At 42.9% G+C, this 16,601-nt stretch overlaps 1 protein-coding gene across 2 annotated transcripts in view; it reads right to left on the bottom strand.

Moving 5' to 3' along the window:
* Nucleotides 1-3,901: 3,901 nt before the first annotated feature.
* Ngly1 (N-glycanase 1) overlaps nucleotides 3,902-16,601 on the bottom strand; it is a 51,548-nt gene continuing 38,848 nt past the window's right edge. The window contains exons 10-12 of one of the 2 annotated variants that reach the window (XM_032917209.1): nucleotides 15,653-15,838; nucleotides 4,955-5,132; nucleotides 3,902-4,564 (exon numbers count right to left, since the gene is read on the bottom strand). In XM_032917209.1, coding sequence (XP_032773100.1) covers nucleotides 4,389-4,564; nucleotides 4,955-5,132; nucleotides 15,653-15,838 — 540 coding nt within the window. In that variant the 3' untranslated portion in view covers nucleotides 3,902-4,388. The remainder of the gene's footprint in view (nucleotides 4,565-4,954; nucleotides 5,133-15,652; nucleotides 15,839-16,601) is intronic. The other variant, XM_032917210.1, reaches the window with a different exon arrangement.

Raw genomic sequence — 16,601 nt, 5'->3', positions numbered from 1 at the left:
ATGACCATGTCTCCCAACCCAGGAATTCAGTATGAGAAATATGCCTCTGTTTCCAAACATTTGCTTCCGTGAAGCCTAGATCATCCCCAAATAGTAAGCTCAGTGGGGTCACACACGACATCCTGCTCTGCTCTGGGTCATATTAAGAGCAGCCTCCAGCACACTGCTGATGGCTGCCAGGCTTCTCTGCTTTCTTTCCACGAAGTTGCTTGCCTAGTAGGAATGGCTTCAGTACTTAGAAAGTAGTAGAAGGTGGTCATCTCCCCAAGCACACTATGTGGTGTTTTCTGACAATCACAAGTTGACAAGAAGGAAGTAAGGTGGAGACCCTTATAGGGTCTACCCTGCATTGAGGACAATGACTTCATGTCAAGGACCAACCAAATGACTGAAGCAGCATCTTGCAGAAGTATAATAATTCACTCCATACATACGGGCTTAAACCTATTCAGATCTCTAGTGTCTTATGTATTTGCACAGTCAGAGGCCACACACTAAACGGACTCTAAGTTTCTGATTGCAGGTGCTTTTGGAGAAGGGACGACAAAATCTGGGTACCAAGAAGACAATGAGAGGTACCTCTGGAGAAGGGAAGAAGGGGACCAGAAGGTCCTGAGGAGCCTTTGGTATTGCTTTTCATTAGAAAATTTAGGTGAAAGCAAAGGTTTTTATTGAGGATTTCTTGTATCGTTTATTTATATTTGGGGGTATACGCTCATGAGTGCCAAACACAGGTTCTCTAGAAGAGAGAGTCACACAGAGTCATCTCTCCAGTCCCAAGTGTCTTCATATTCTTGAGAGGGAAATACATACTTCACCATCTTTAGTTTTATTATTTTTGCGCTGTCTTATATCAGTTTTTAACAGCGTAGGGTATTAAATAATGGCAGTGTGTCTGAAAAGAACAGTAAAGACACTAATGACTTTCTTCTTTTTATCCTTTTGGTTTTTCAAGACAGGCTTTGCGGTGGTGGGGAGCGAGGTCTGGAGGGGTCTTGTCCTAGAGGAGGCTTTGCCAACCGCTCCTGTATAGGGTGTGGGTCTGTACAGATAGTGTCCACTCCAGCGGCCATCACACGTCACTTCTCAATACACACCCCAAGTAAAGATGTGAAATCTCATTTAAAAGTTTCAGTTGGAAAAAGACTGGAGACAAGCCACCACTGTGAATTGTACCCAAGGCTAGAAAAGAGGAAGAAAGCTGGGGAAAAAAAATAAAAGGCTGGGAGTTGTGGCACAGATCTACAGAAGTAAAATCCTAGAACTTCCAAAGTTTAGACAGCAGGATCCAGAGTTCAAGGCTAGCCTGAGTGACCACTGAGACTCTGCCTCAAACCCCAACAACACAGACTGGAAAGGCAAGGTGAGGCTCTTACAGTTCTTACAAGGGCTATAGTGAATCGAGAAGGGCTTTTGCTTACATCTTCCAAAAAGAAAGAAAAATGGAAGAAACTCCGGGGAACACATAGACAGGAAATTAAGCAGAAAGCAAAACTAGCTGAGGAAATCGACCTTGCAAGTGAAGCTCCATGGTTTCATACTGCAGGACTGAAAAGAGCACGGCTACTGTGGTTACCCACTGCTGCACAGCAATCGCTCCAGGTCCCTCAGGGCCGCCGGTTCTCGAGGCTCTGACACATGCTAGGAATGCCGCAGTGCTGGTCCTGAGTGACACAGCTCTGACCTGTGCAGCGTGCTCTCAGGAAAGGCAGCCTCAGAGCCACTGCTAGTCAGTGCTGGCTGCTGGAGTGAGGGGGCCATCTCCTCCTTTTCTGGAGCTGGCTGGATTATCCCAGTGTCACAGAAGCAAGCCTTTCCAGAGTCAGCAATCCAGGACCGGCAAGGCCTTTAACGATGCACCTCAGAGGACCACATGCATACTTCCTTCCATCAGCTGACTGGACACAAGAGCCAGCTCTAATTATGTGTGGAAGGGGAACAGGGGACTGAGGAGGTGGGGAACACTGGCTGACTGCCACCACTGCGATTTAGCTTTTGCAAAAAAAGGGAGGACAGAGCTGTTCGTTAACACCAGTGCTAAGTGTGTAACCACCAAAACCTTAAATGCACATTATCTTTGCATATATTCCATGTGCAATATGTATAAAGATGTTCTACACAGCAATGCTAGCAATAAAGAGAAAACAATAGTCTGCAAATAAAGGGACGGTATAAATTACAAAACAATGTGCTATAAAATGAGGAGATTAATGACTGGAAATGAACAGCTTTCTAAAAGTGTTAATAAAGCTAGCAGAATGGCTGCACATCCTCAGAGAAAAAGAATCCCAAAGACACGAAAGCTGATCTGTGTGCACACAAGCGAAGCTCACGGGAAGGCTTGGGAATCCCTCATCAGAAGTCTTGTTGGTCACCTCTGGAAAGAGTGTAGGATTGGCTGTGGAGGTTGCAATTTTGACTTCCGAGACTATCCTGTTTGGATTTTTATCTAAGGCAACATTAATAATTTCAGCATTTGAAAACTGATAGGCTAATCCGAGTAGCGACTCACGCTGTATTTTTGTGACGTGCTCTGCCAGGCCTTCCAGTCGCTGCTGGTATTTACAGACAGGATTCTGTCCTAAGCCCTTCTTCCTGAGATGTAAAGCCATAGACTCAGGAGTTTGTGGGTAGCATGTCATGGATATTCTAGGATACTTTAACAGGAGTGTCCTCAGGACCAGTGACTCTTCTGTACGCTATTCTAAATTCAGAGCATCTATAATAATAGAAGTTGTGGTTTTGTGGTTTTATTTACATATAAACTAGGAGATTCAAGCAGGCCTTCCTTAAATACTTTTGAGAGAAATGAAGACTAAGCCATTACCCAAGTCCAGCTGATAGTATTACACATGGATGTTTCCCCTAGATTGGCCAAAACCACTTTATTTTGACAACACTAGCTGCCAGGTAGCATCTTATCCCCAATGTATAGAAATTAAACTGAAAGGCTAAGTGGAAGCTGACTGTCCAAGTGAGATCTTAACTATCTTTCTTAATTTGCTCTCCCCTCGAAAGCCGTTGTTCTAATGCAGTCTCTAGCTCATGCTGGCCTCCAAGTGGGGAACCGTCCTCTCCCTTCAGCCCCCTGCTAGGATTGCAGGGATGAACACCACGCCTGGCCTCTTCCCCCAAAGACTTGTTTAGAAATTTGCAAAGTCCGATTAACAGGAATCCGTAAGTAAGCCAGGAAGAGCATTCCTGAATATTGACATTCAAGACATAACAAGTTCAGCTACATAAGCGACTGAAAAAGTTGAACAAGGCAGATTGTTTTTAAGCCAGGGTCTCATGCAGCCAAGCCTAGCTTTGTATTCTTTCTTGGTCTTTCTTTATTCAGTTTATCTATTTTTGTGTGTCACGCTAGAACATATTTATGAGGAAAAGAGAAATACAACTTTTTAGCAAGGGATACTTCGTAAAAGCTGGCCTACTATTTACTGGTAAACACATAGAGATGCTGATTTAAATGGGAGAGATGAGCTTTAGTGACAATTGCTACTCTTTCACTCCATAAGATTCTAGTATTTGTATTGATTTGGTATTAAATCCTTTAGCTAGAATCAGATTCACACAGCTTAAACTATGGTGACCTACTCTATAGTCTATCAAGACTTGTCTCAAATAGTATCTGCCTTCTGCTTAATGGTTTTAGATCTCATTCACATCCCTCAACTTTCTCATACAAAACAGTTTCAAAGTCAAGACTATTTTATTCAATGAGGTGGCTTATATCTAAAGGTAAAGAATATCCGGGTTCCCATGCCTATGGAGCGTGCAGTGTATCTGTAAATAAGCTGTTAGTAACAAATGATTGCATAACCGGTGTATACTGAGGTAGTTGTCAGTGTCCATCATACCCAGGAAAGCCAGTTTTCAGGCAAGGTAAGCACCAAAAAGGTATAAAGCAAAAATAATCAACTTTATTTTTCAACTGTCCATATATTTACAATGATAAAAACCTTCATGCATCATATAACATAAAAGACACTTGACTTTGACAGTTATTCAAAATTAAGAATGTTAGGAAAATCTAATCAGAAAATGCTAAGTAAATTGTAGCCCAGATCTTATGACAGTCATAAACAGCATTTAATCATCAATACCATCATTTTCATTTACAAGTCTGCTAACAGTGCTTAGATCACAATTCCATACGGTTACTTTATGCCAAATAGTCACAGGCAGAAGTAGCATTTAATTGAAGGTTTCTTATGGTCCACACTATGAAGATATACTTTAATGAGGATTACATGATGCGCAGCCAGCAAAAGAAGCCTGTCAGACAGGGCGGCAAACTGCCAACACACTGACACACACTGAGCTGACACACTACTGGAGGCCACAGCAGGTCCTTGACTGTGGCCAGCGTGTCCGGGTTCAGGCTTTCAGAGGTCACTGAATGTTATAATTATCTCCAGACCATTCTCCGCACGGTCATTTAAGCTTTGTCTGAACAGCTGGGTGTGTTGCCAAGCAACGTCTCCATCTCCCCTGCTCAACTCTGCCTCTAACGTAACTTCTGTGGCCCCACAGAAGTCATCATAGGAACGCAGATTTCTGTCTGTGGGAGGGAGAAAAGAATTCTCACTTAAAGCTTGGCAGTTTGAAAAGCAAGACATTTCAAACGCACCTCTTAGAGGACTGATACATTTTAAAATCACCCCTTAAAAACAGATATTCTTCTTTATAGACGAAATATATCCTTTGTAAAAAAGAGGTTATTTTTTCTTCCTGCGTTTTTTCACAACACACACACACACACACACACACACACACACACATACACACACACACACACACTCAACCTATCGACTTGTCTAATATAAAATGGGATGAAATAAAGAACTTCATGACAGTTACATGAGTAACTCTGGCACATGTCAATGAAAGGCATTCAGCCCAGAGTGCCAGGCGAGCACTCACTCCCTAGGAAGACTTTACCTGGACCTACCTCCCAGCAGGTTGACTTGAGCCATCTCAGAGCGAAGTTTCCACCTCACTGATCCAGTCTCAAAGCTTTGGCTACTCGTTCGGATGGAAACGTTATCCACCTTTAGACCAGCTGACCCACATTCAAACTTCCAGGAAATATAAGCAAAAGATGATCCTTCTTTTCGGGCCAAATAAACCTAGAACATTCGGGGTAAGTAGGAGGAATTTTCAGAAGAAATCAAATAGTGTGGAAATATGAGTCTTATCATTGTCGAATACTTTGCACAAAGGATCACTAAAAATGAAGTTTTCTCCAATAAAAAAATTCTTAATGCTATCATTTTTCTCACCATTAGCAATATTTTCTGTGATATTTTTCCGTTTACAGTACATATGTCCCCTAAGGTATAATCTGTTTAGAAGTTTACTACTTAAAGCTAGGACTGAGAGGAACAACACTGAACATGACTGTAACCAAGTAACTGCCCCTTGACTCATTTCCTCAGGTCAGGATTTTAAAACACACTTCCCGATGACAGTGAAGCCACAGCCTTTCAATGGACATGACACAGCTCAGCCAACCACCCAGGGCTGTGGGAGTGACACACTGGCCTGCCTTTCCAGTGCATTTCCCCTTCTCACTTTAAACAGTCATAACTTAAGGTGCTCAGGTCTACTGGCTGTTTCCAGTATTTTCCTGTCACAGCCACCCCTCCATAGGTGCCATGAAACTCACATCTACACCTGGGCCCTCTGTAGCCCAACCCCCTCACTTGGACCTGACCCTAAGAATCTTACTCTACTCTCTCCTCACACCTGTCCTATCACAATTCCTCTGTGGGTCTGCATGAGAAGAAAGGCTCTGAGAAAGACCCCCTCCTTACTATGCTGCACAAGCCATGCCCGGTAGCATCTGCTCTTGCTGTCCAACACCACTCTCATCAGATTTTAGGTCCCATGTCCTCCCTCCATACATTTGCCTAGTCTATGTTCCTCAGACAGCAGGCTCTTGCTTTAAGTCTGCCAGCTTCCAGGGAGTTCAAATTTTCATCATGCCTGGACTTGCCAAACTTTCCTTACTTCAGTGTAATTATTTGTGTTTTTGTCTAATGTAACCACATCAAAAGGACTCTGTGGACATAAGCTCTGGATTCACAGGGGAGGAGAGTTTCTAATAAACATGAAGTACTTATTAAACATTAAAAGTATGTAATTATATATAATACACATAAGTGGACAGATATTCAAATTAGACTGGCTCATTAGAAACACACCGATGCTCTTAGGATGAAGAGCAAATGGCTGAAGGGTCAGGTACAGAAATGTCTTCCTGCATGTGCTACTCTGGCTTCCAGTCCTATCGTCAGGTAAAAATGATCACGGCCAGCACTTACTTACTCGCTCTAGTGTTCTTCCTGGTTAAGTATGCTTGTGTGGACTTGTTTTTGTCAACTTGACTCAAACCTAGATATATTTGGGAAGAGGGAATCTTAATTGAGAAAATTACTCTCCCAGAATACTCCAAATGGCAGAAGAAAGTAGAATACAAAGAAAAACACGTGACTTTATAGCTTATTTCATCTTCAACAATATAACTAAGGTTTACATGAATATGCAAGTGGTAGAAAATAGTAGCTTACAAATAGGTAATGTTGCCAAGTAGACGACGAGGTATTGCTGCTAAAACTGTTAAGTTTACAGAAGAAAATTCAAGTACACTAATCTGACCACAAATGACAGAAGCTATAGCTAATGATGATAATTTTATTCTGGAACAAAGTATCTGGAAAATGAAGCTGCCTTTGGGTCACAGTCCCAAGAACACAGTCCCAAGATGAAGAACAGTCTTTAGAACCATTTAGGAATCTGGTCTTTAGTCACAAATACTCCAGTGGTTAGAAAGATGGAAAAATTCAATCCAGGATATATAAATGTAACACCTGTTAGTTAAAAAAAATTAGAAAAGTCAAGTATTGAGCAAGATCTCTGGCCTTAAACACATCTAACCTGAAAAGCAGAAAGGCAAGAAGCAGTTCACTTTTTAAAAAAGGCAATTTAAGTCCAAATGAAAGTGTATGAAAAATGTGAATGCTAGAGAAATTCATTAATTAAAAAAGGGGACACTTTTAGCTGAAGCCACAAAAGAAACTGGTCACATATATGTGCAAGAAGGTAAGTCCATGAGTACGGCCTTGATCAGATGATGTGGGAAGGCCCATGTCAGGGTATGTGGTACTTTGTTGTGTAGGGAAGCAAACTGAACTATCCCTGAGGGATGCGGTAGTAAGTAGAGCCGTGAACTCACTGGCACAGGAGACAACTTCCCGAGCAGAACAGCAACAGCTCAGGCTCTAAGATCACCAATTAATAAATGGGACCTCTTGAAACTGAAAAGCTTTTGTAAGGCAACAGACACCATGATTAGGACAAAACAGCAGCCTACAGAACGGGAAAATCTTCACCAACCCTACATCCCACAGAGGGCTGTATCCAAAATATATAAAGAACTTAGGAAGTTAGACACCAACAAGTCAAATATCCTAATTAAGAAATGGGGTACAGAGCTAAACAGAGAATTCTCAACAGAGGAATCTTGAATAGCCAAGAAGCACCTAAAATTCAACATCCTTAAATCATCAGGGAAATAAATGTGAATCAAAATGACTCCAAGAGCCTATCTTACACTCGTCAGAATGGCTAAGATCAAAAACTCAAACGACAGCATATGCTGGCAAGGATGTGGATGGAGCAAGGGACCATTCCTCCATTGCTGGTGGGAGTGCAAACGTTTACCAGCACTTTGGAAATCAATTTGGCAGTTTTTCAGAACATTGGAAATAGCTGTATCTCAAGACCCAGCTCTACCACTCCTGGGCACATACCCAAAAGATGCACTTGCTCAATCATGCTCACAGCAGCTTTATTTGTAATAGCCAGAAGCTGGGAACATCCCAGATGTCTACTGAAGAATGGATAGAGAATGTGGTACATTTACACAATGGAATACTACTCAGCTATTAAAAACAAGGACATCATGAAATTTCAGTCAAATGGATGAAACTGGAAAATATCCTAAGCCCAGATCCAGAAAAACATGCACATGTGTACTCACTTAGAAGTGATATTAGCCATAAAGTACAGCATAGCCAAGCTACAATCCATTGACCCAAAAAAGCTAAGTAGCTAGCAGGGCCCCAGGGAGGATGCTTGACTCTCACTCTGAAGGGTAAGTGGAACAGACATCAGAAATGGATGGAGAGAGTGAGTGGGAGAGGGAGGGGAACAACAGAGGTGGGGATCAGGTATGGGCAGAGTAGGGGTTGAGGGTGAGAGGGCTGAGAGAAAAGGGGAATCAGCTGGGGGCATCTCTAGAACAAGATGGAGACCTGGGATGGGAGAGGCTCCTGGGAAGATATGGGGGTGACCCTGAGACTCCTAGCAGCAGGAGATGTGGAGCCTGAAGTTGCCTCCTCCTGTAGCCAGACAGGACTTCTAGTAGAGAGAGGGGGACAACAACTCACCCACAAAACCTTCAACCCAAAATTTGCCCTGACTACAAGATATACAGGGATGAAGATGAAGTCGAGATTGAGGGAATGGCCAACCAATGACTGATCCAACTTGAGACCATTCCATGGTAGAGTGTCAATCCATGACACTATTAACTTAGCTTGTAGACAGGATTCTAGCTGAAAGGCTTCACCCATCAGCTGGTGGAAACAGACGCAGAGACCTACAGCCGAACATCAGGCAGAGCTCAGGGAGTCTTGTGGAAGTCAGGGGAGGGATTGAGGGAGCCGGAGGGGTCAAGGGCATCACACACAGACTTACAGAGCCAACTAACCTGGGCCCATGGGGCTCACAGAGACTGAAGCACCAGCTGAAGAGCATGCAGGCCTGGACCTGGGCCCTACACATAGCAGGTAAGAAAGCTTGGTCTTTATGTGGGTTCCCCAACAGCTGCAACAGGGACTGCAGCTGACTCCAACTCGGACTTCCTTGCCTACCTTTGAACTCTTTTCCCCTAGTTGAGCCGCTCTGTCTGGTCTCAGTGGGAGAAGAAGAGTTTAGTCCTGAGGAGACTAGTCGTGCCAGGGTAGATTGGTGCCTGTGGGGTTGGGGAGAACAGGGGTAGGAGGGTGGAACTGGGAGGAAAGAAAGAGGGGACTGCAATCTAGATGAAAAGTGACTAATTAATTAATGAGGAAAAGGAATAACAAAAACACACTTTCCTACTTGTATTTTTTTCCTCTTGTAATTATTTGCATGGAGGACCTGGGACTGTGATGGCACCATGTCCCCTCGAGTCATTGATCTCAACCAATTTAAACTACCAATTTAAATTTAAATCCATTTTAGGATTAGTCACAGCTTGAATAGCCCTTTAAGGAAGTGGCGACTGAAGGTTACTTAGCTAAGATAAGCCAGGCAAAGGTGTTAGAAAGACCGAAGCCCAGAGGCAGTGAGGACGGACTCCACATACATCTCCACGTCCATCCAGTGTATTCTTGGAGCTCATTAGTTGTGTTTCCCCTGAAGTACGCCATAATGTTTCATCATTTAAAGTCAAGCTCATTTCAAACTACAAGCTTACTCTAAGGATTACCTTGATATATTGGGTGGGTCTGGGTCGCAACTGTAGCTTTTATTGTAACATAAGGGTTATAAAAGCTGCTGAACATGCCTGACAGAACTGCTTGGTTCTGTTTAATTTTTTTTTAGTCTCAATGCAAAAAAAAAATAAATCACTATATGCAAATAAAAGGTTATTTATGCTAAAGTAATATGAGAACAAACTAGACTCTTTATATTAAAAATAAATCTTGGTTGGGGATTTAGCTCAGTGGTAGAGCACTTGCCTAGCAAGCACAAGGCCCTGGGTTCGGTCCCCAGTTCCGAAAAAAAAAAAAATCAAAAAAAAAAAAAATCTTGTATCTTTTTCATACAGTATATTCTGTCGATAGTATTTTTATCCAATTAAATAATGAAGTGATAATTTTAGACATGGTAAGAATATTTAGTTTGGTAACTTGAAATGCATTAAAATAATAGGATTTATATAAAGACTTTTGATTATGGTCATATCTGTAAATAATAAATACCATCAGGACAAGAAATTCTAACTTACTTAGAAAAAAACATTTTTAAGCTCCTAGCTATTTACTTGCCTAGTATTTTTATATCTTGTGAATTTTTAAGTTATTTTTGTACCTTTACAATTTGTGAGTCTGCACATGTGTGTGCGTGTGTGTTAGTGTGTGCTATGAGTGCATGTGCTGGTCGAGGCTAGAAGAGGGATCTGGGTCCCGTGGAGCTGGAATTACAGGCAGTTGTGAGCCATCTGATGCAGACGGCGAGAATTGAGCCTGCGACCTGTGCAAGAGCAGTGTATGCTGGTAAAGTCGAGCATTCTTTCTGGCCCCTGTGGCTTGTTTTTAACTTCCTACTTCACAGACCGGTTCTGCTTCTGGGCTTTGTGATTTGCAGGCTTCCTTCCCTGGACGCAGATGTGTAAGGACTCTGTGTCTACTGAGGAGAGAAGTGCTGCTCTCTGACCTCAGCAGGAAGCTGGCAAAGTTTGAAACCATGGAGCTGTTCTCCAGTAGTCCACCCCAGCCCTTTTTGTCATCTGCATACATATCAAGGTGTTGGTAATGTCTGTCAGTCATGAAATATTCAGGAAGAAAGAGTTTTTAGGACTGAGAACCATTTGCACATCCCTCCTTGAGTGTTTATGAGGAATGAAGAAGATTCTTGGTAAACACGTTGTGCTTGCTGTGTCCGGCTGGGACTGCTGCGGGTCACCCTTCGTCCCCTACTCATCCCACAGGTGCCCCCCTGAGGAGTGGGGCTTTAACCCACGGCCAGTACACTGGTATTGCTCACGAATCCTAATTTTGATTATTCCATTATATCACAGAAATGAAACTGATTCTCTTTCAGTTGCCCTGTGTTTAAATCCTCTTTCCTAAGTCACCGTACCTCTAGCTCCTAGAGTTGCCTCCTTGGGTAACTAGTACAATCCCATCATTCACCGCCTGAGAGCCCCACTCTTCCTGACACACAGCTGTAGGGTAATTTGGGTTCTTGGGATCTGACAGCTTTTCACTCTCTGATTTTCTTTCCCTACTGCTCTGTATACTCCTCTTTACCCACTCGTCTTTGCACTTGGCCTATGTCTCCCACCGACTATTTCCCTGTTCCTAAACCCTCGCCTTCATACCTTGTCCTGAAGCTGAGAGATCCCCCCCCCCTTTTTTTTTCTTGCAAAAGTCTGCTCACATCTTATTCTTCTGCAAGGACTTCTCTGAATCAGGAAGCTACTGACTTTAAACAAAACTCATCCCTCTTTCACCATCCCAGAGATTCATGTTCTTCTGACCTTATGCCATCAAACAGATAGCTGATATACCTAGGTCACTGTCTTACTTGGGGTTACTACTGATGTGATGAAACATCATGACCAAGAGTAACTTGGAGAAGAAAGAATTCCTCCCCAAGTTTATAGTTCTATATAACAGTTCATCATCAAAAACAGTGAGGGCAGGAACTCAAGTAGCTGATGCAGAGGCCATGGAGGGCTGCTGTTCACTGGCTTGCTCCATGTGGCTTGCTCAGCACAATTTCTTATAGAACCTGGGACCACCAGCCCAAGGATGGCCCTACCCATAATGGGCTGGGTTTTCAAGACCCATCAAGAAAATGCCGTGTGGCGTGTGCACAGCCTAATCTTATGGAGCATTTCTCAACCTAAGTTCCCTTTTCTCAGATGACTTTAGCTTGTGTCAGGTCGACATGAAACTAGCCAGTGCAGTCACAGACCTCTTGAGGCCAAGTACTTCTTTCATTCCACCCTGATGCCAAGCACATTTGTTAATCTACATGTTTGTTGAGTGACTAAATGAAAAGTTTTTGACACAAATGAGTACAGTGAAAGAAAAAAACCTGTTGAAAAGTCTTGAGCTTGAAAGGTAAAGCAGCAGGAAGAGGCTTGCGAGCATGTACAAGGCTCTGAGCAATGGAGAGGGAACTGAAACAGAGATAAAGCAGTGCTGTCAGGGAGCAGGTTCACTGCACACATCCAGCCATGCCTCCTTGCCTTCCCCAGTCCCCACTGCACACTGACTATGAACTAGGCATCAGGTACATGACCATGACAGGGTATGGGAATGACAATGGGGCTCCAACCGAGACTAGTCTACTCTCACACACGGCTGCTGAGTAAATGTGAAGGCAAGGTGCAGGGAGGGAATCTATAGAAGGTGAGAGGGAACATTCACTTGGCTGGGAATGGATATTAAGCCATGCTCTGATGACAAGAATTCAATCGAAAAGGAAAATAAAATAGGTTCCGAGGAGAAGGACAGACAGTTGCAAAGCAGAGCACAGAGCAAGGTGAGGCGGGGCAAACAGCTAGGTGACTTGTGGAAGAGCACTGAATTCAGGAGCAAGTGAAATGTGGGCAGTGTTTCTCCAGGACAGACTAGAGCACATGCAGGCCCCATGAGATGGGAGATGAGCTAGGTAAGTGTTCCCCTTGCTGTTAAAGGCAAGGAGCCATCACTTGCCTCCCAAACACTGCAGCAATCTCCATTTGACTTTTGTGTTCTTTTTAATTCAGATATAACTGAGCAGTGCATTTGGAAACTACGAGACTTACTAAGTCTCTGTGGCCTTGGGAGCTAAGAGTCTCCAACACTGTGAGAACAGGTTGCTTGTTATCCACTGTGTGGGATGTCACTGAGTAGAGGAGTGCTGGGAACTGGCTTACTATTCAACAGAGCTGGCAAACACCCAAAGATGGCTGATGCCTCTAAGTGGGAAAGACAAAGTTTAATGACAATTGCTAACTCTTACTTTCTTTCATCCCTCTCCTCTCTTCCCCTCCTCTCCTCACCTCTCTCCCTACCCCTCTTCTCTATTCTCTTCCCCTTCCCTTCTTCCTTCTCTCTTTCCTCCTCCCCCTCCCTCCCTTCCTCCCCTCTCCAAGATTCTAGTATTTTTATTGATTTAACACTAAGTTCTATAGTTAGAAACAGGTTCACTCAATGAAGAATTGTACCATACTCTACACTAAATCAAACCAGGTCTCGAATAGGCAGGTCTGCTTTCTGTTTAATGGCCTCTGTAACTCATCACATCACTGAATTCCTCCTGCAATGTACCCGCTCTGACTGTGGTGTTCTATTTTGATTCATGTATCAAAACAGAGCACATATTCCTGCTGTTTTGATGAACACCTACTCATCTTTCAGTGTCCAGCTCAAAGACTGCCTGTTTTGAGGAGATCTGCCCAACTCCCACAGCCAGAGCTAATTACCTCAGCGTCTCCATAGCAATGCACTGCTATCCTTATTATAGCACTCTGCATGGTGGTTAAGATGGCTGTTTATGTTTTCCTGGTTAGGCAGTAAGGAGAAAGGACTCATATTCACTCATATAGCCGAAAGGAGGCCTGGTAATCACAACAGGCACTCGGCAAATGACTGCAGATGAATGCAGGACTGAAGAAGACAGAAGAGACACGTGCCAGAGCTGCCCTGCTTCTAGAACACTGCACCTTTTGCCACAAACCATCATTTTCTCTATCATTTCCCTAGCAACACTGCTGGCTAGGGAGAAACATGAGCTTTCTCCAGTTTACCAAGAACAGACTAGTTTCTGGGTAGATGAAACTTCTATTCCATTGTGCTTTCTGCTTGTAAAATGTAGGCTAAGGGCAGTCTTCTACCAACTACAGAATCATTATAGACACGGACACTATGAAATTCTAAGTTCTTTTTTGTTTTCTTTTGTTTTTGCCCTTTTTGAGACAGGGTTTGTGTAGTCCTCACTGTTCTGGAACACACTCTTTAAACCAGGCTGGCCTCAAACTCAGAGAGATCCACCTGCCTCTGCCTCCTGAGTACTGGGATTAAAGGTGGGTGGCACCACCAGGAGACAGTCTACGTTTTATTGCTTGGCTTTTTTTGCATTTCTTTGGCTAAGTAAAACTATTTGCAAAATTGCAAGCTTAATAATCCCATAGCCTATTCTCAGTTCAGCAAAGAGGACTCCCACTTTATGGTTCAATATAATCGTTTATTTTTACAGATGGTGTATGTGTGTGTGTCTGTGTGAGTGTGCATGTGGGTGCCTGTGCCTCTGAGTGGGTGTGGCTACCCTCTCCTTCATGCTCTGTCCATTTCTTTTGAAGCAAGGTCTCTCCCTGAACACGGGCTCAATATTCCTCAGTTTGGCTGGAAACCAGAAAGCCCAAGCAATGTACTCCAGCTTCTGCCCAAGTCAAAGCTGGGGTTATAGGTACGTGTGGGATGCCTGGCTTGTTCCACGGGTGGCTGAACTCATGGCTGCATACCAAGTGCTCTTAACTCCGAAGCCACCTGCCCAGTCCTCATGAGGTATGATTAAACTCAACTTTGTAATAGTACAGCAATAGGTAGGTTTAGAAACTGAAGCTCACAACTGAGTTGAGAACAGGGCAGAGCTCCTTTTTACTGTGTGGTGGATGCTCGGGAACACAGCCCTTCCTTCTGTGACGCCCTCTTCTTTGATCTATCCAATGTCTTACAAGTGAACAATGTCCCTTTAAATATTTTTGTATGTTGACTTTAAAGCTTCCTATGAGTTATTTAATGACTTGGCAGGAGTTGGGGACAGCTATTGATCATGTTTGAGGTATGAGAGAGTTAGATGGCTCGGTGGGCAAAGGCACCCCCTGAGCAAGTCTGCTGACTGTGATCAATCTCTGGAACCATAGAAAGGTGACAGGAGAGAATCAACTTCATAAAGTAATCCTCTGACCTGACACATAGTCCATGTCAAGTGTATTCACTCTCTGTCCTCCAACATTATTAATAAAAAATACAATATTATCTATTGTTGTCATGTGGGTAACATAAACTATGGTGTTTCCAAGGAATAGGGATGCTTCAAAGCAACGCTCTCATTCCTTATATGACAATAATGTGTAATCGAGGATGTAAGTGAATGGGACTGAAGTGCAGCCTTCATGTCCTTAAGTTTTTAGGGCACAGACAGGGAATAACCAATACTTGAGTTCAGCTACCCACATCCTAATGACGTTTGTGAGACAGCTTTCTAGACATTGGGCTAAATCTATTAAAGCTCACTAGAGTCTAGTATTTAGTAGGCTGGTAACATACGGCAGTGAAGGAATTAAATGGTAGCACTCTTACATAGTTCTTAAATGGTTACGTGGCAGTCATGAAAATTATTGGTCACTTGACTATTTTTTTCCTAAAAAAGAGCCTGGGCAGTGATTAAGAACGTCTGCTGCTTTGCAGAGGACAGGGCTCAATTTCCAACACCCACATGGTGGCTCACAGCCATCCATAGCTCTAGTTCTGGATGACCCAATGTCGTCTTCTGACCTCCATGGGTTCTAAGCATGCACACGGTGCACAGACATAAATGCAAGCAAAATACAAACAATGAATAAAATGAAAAAAAATCTAATAATAATTTAAAAGTATTCTATTTGAACACTGATAAAATAGACATTTCCATGATATAAGTACGAGAATCTCTAATGCATTTTTGATTAAATGCTAGGAACAGGATTTTCTTTTCCCACTTAAAGAATTACCCAAAACAATTATATCAGTTTCATATTATATATAATTGGAAAATGAAGGCAATCTCTATCTGCTTAAATAATGACACAGATTTTAAACCATTTCATGCATTAAATTACCATGTTCCAGTCTTTCTCAACCTTTCTGAATATGGATTCCATTTTCCACACACCGTTCTCCCATCCAGAAATGTTTGCATTGTTGTCTGAGACACGGATGTAACGATCTCTCACAATATCATAACGGAGGTGGAATTGCTTAGAAATCTTTTCATTTTCAGAAGGGATGAACAGAATCTCCTTTCTCTTAAAAAAAGGCAGAAATTCAATATTCAACATTGCGGAGACATGAAAACAAAGAGATGCTATGTGCAGTATACTAAACTATAAAAATGATATAAACTTACATTGCACACAAGTCAAATACTGATAGCACACAAGGTACTGCTAGAAAGGAAGTGTGACTTAAGGATTACTTTTCAGCATCTACTGTGGTGATTTAAGTAAGAAATGGCTTCCACAGACTCATATGTTTGAATACTTGGTCTTGTTTAGTGACACTACTAGGGAAGTATTACCCTTGTTAGAGGAGGTGTGTCATGGGGAAAGGGTTTGAGTCTTCAAAAGTCCCCTGGGGTCCTCAGAGAGCTGTTTCCTGTTTATGAATCAAGATGTGAGCTCTCAGTTGCAGTTTCAGTGCCACACCTACCTGCCTGCCTGCCTGCTGCCATGTCCCCACCTTCATGGTGGTGGACTCCTTTTCCTTGGAACTAAAAGTCCAAATAACCCCCGCCCATCTTCTATAAATCACCTTGGTCATGATGGTTTGTCACAGTGATAGAAAACCCATCTATCTACATAAACTTATTCAGCTTTCCCTCATTTCTACTCTTTCCACCTCTGTCTGTGACTTAACACTAAAGGTCACTACCACCTTTACACTCTCCACTTCTCTGTCTGTGCTCCACACAGACGAAAGTGATCTCAGGGTGAAGAGCTTGATAACTGAATTGTCTCCAGACATTGCCAAGGCCCACCAGAAGGCAAACCATCCACTGTGGAGAGTAAG

The sequence above is a fragment of the Rattus rattus genome, chromosome 12 (genome assembly GCF_011064425.1).
Source record: "Rattus rattus isolate New Zealand chromosome 12, Rrattus_CSIRO_v1, whole genome shotgun sequence".
Taxonomy (NCBI): domain Eukaryota; kingdom Metazoa; phylum Chordata; class Mammalia; order Rodentia; family Muridae; genus Rattus; species Rattus rattus.
Note: the sequence above shows the minus strand (reverse complement) of the source record. Positions and strands in the feature narration are given on the sequence as shown.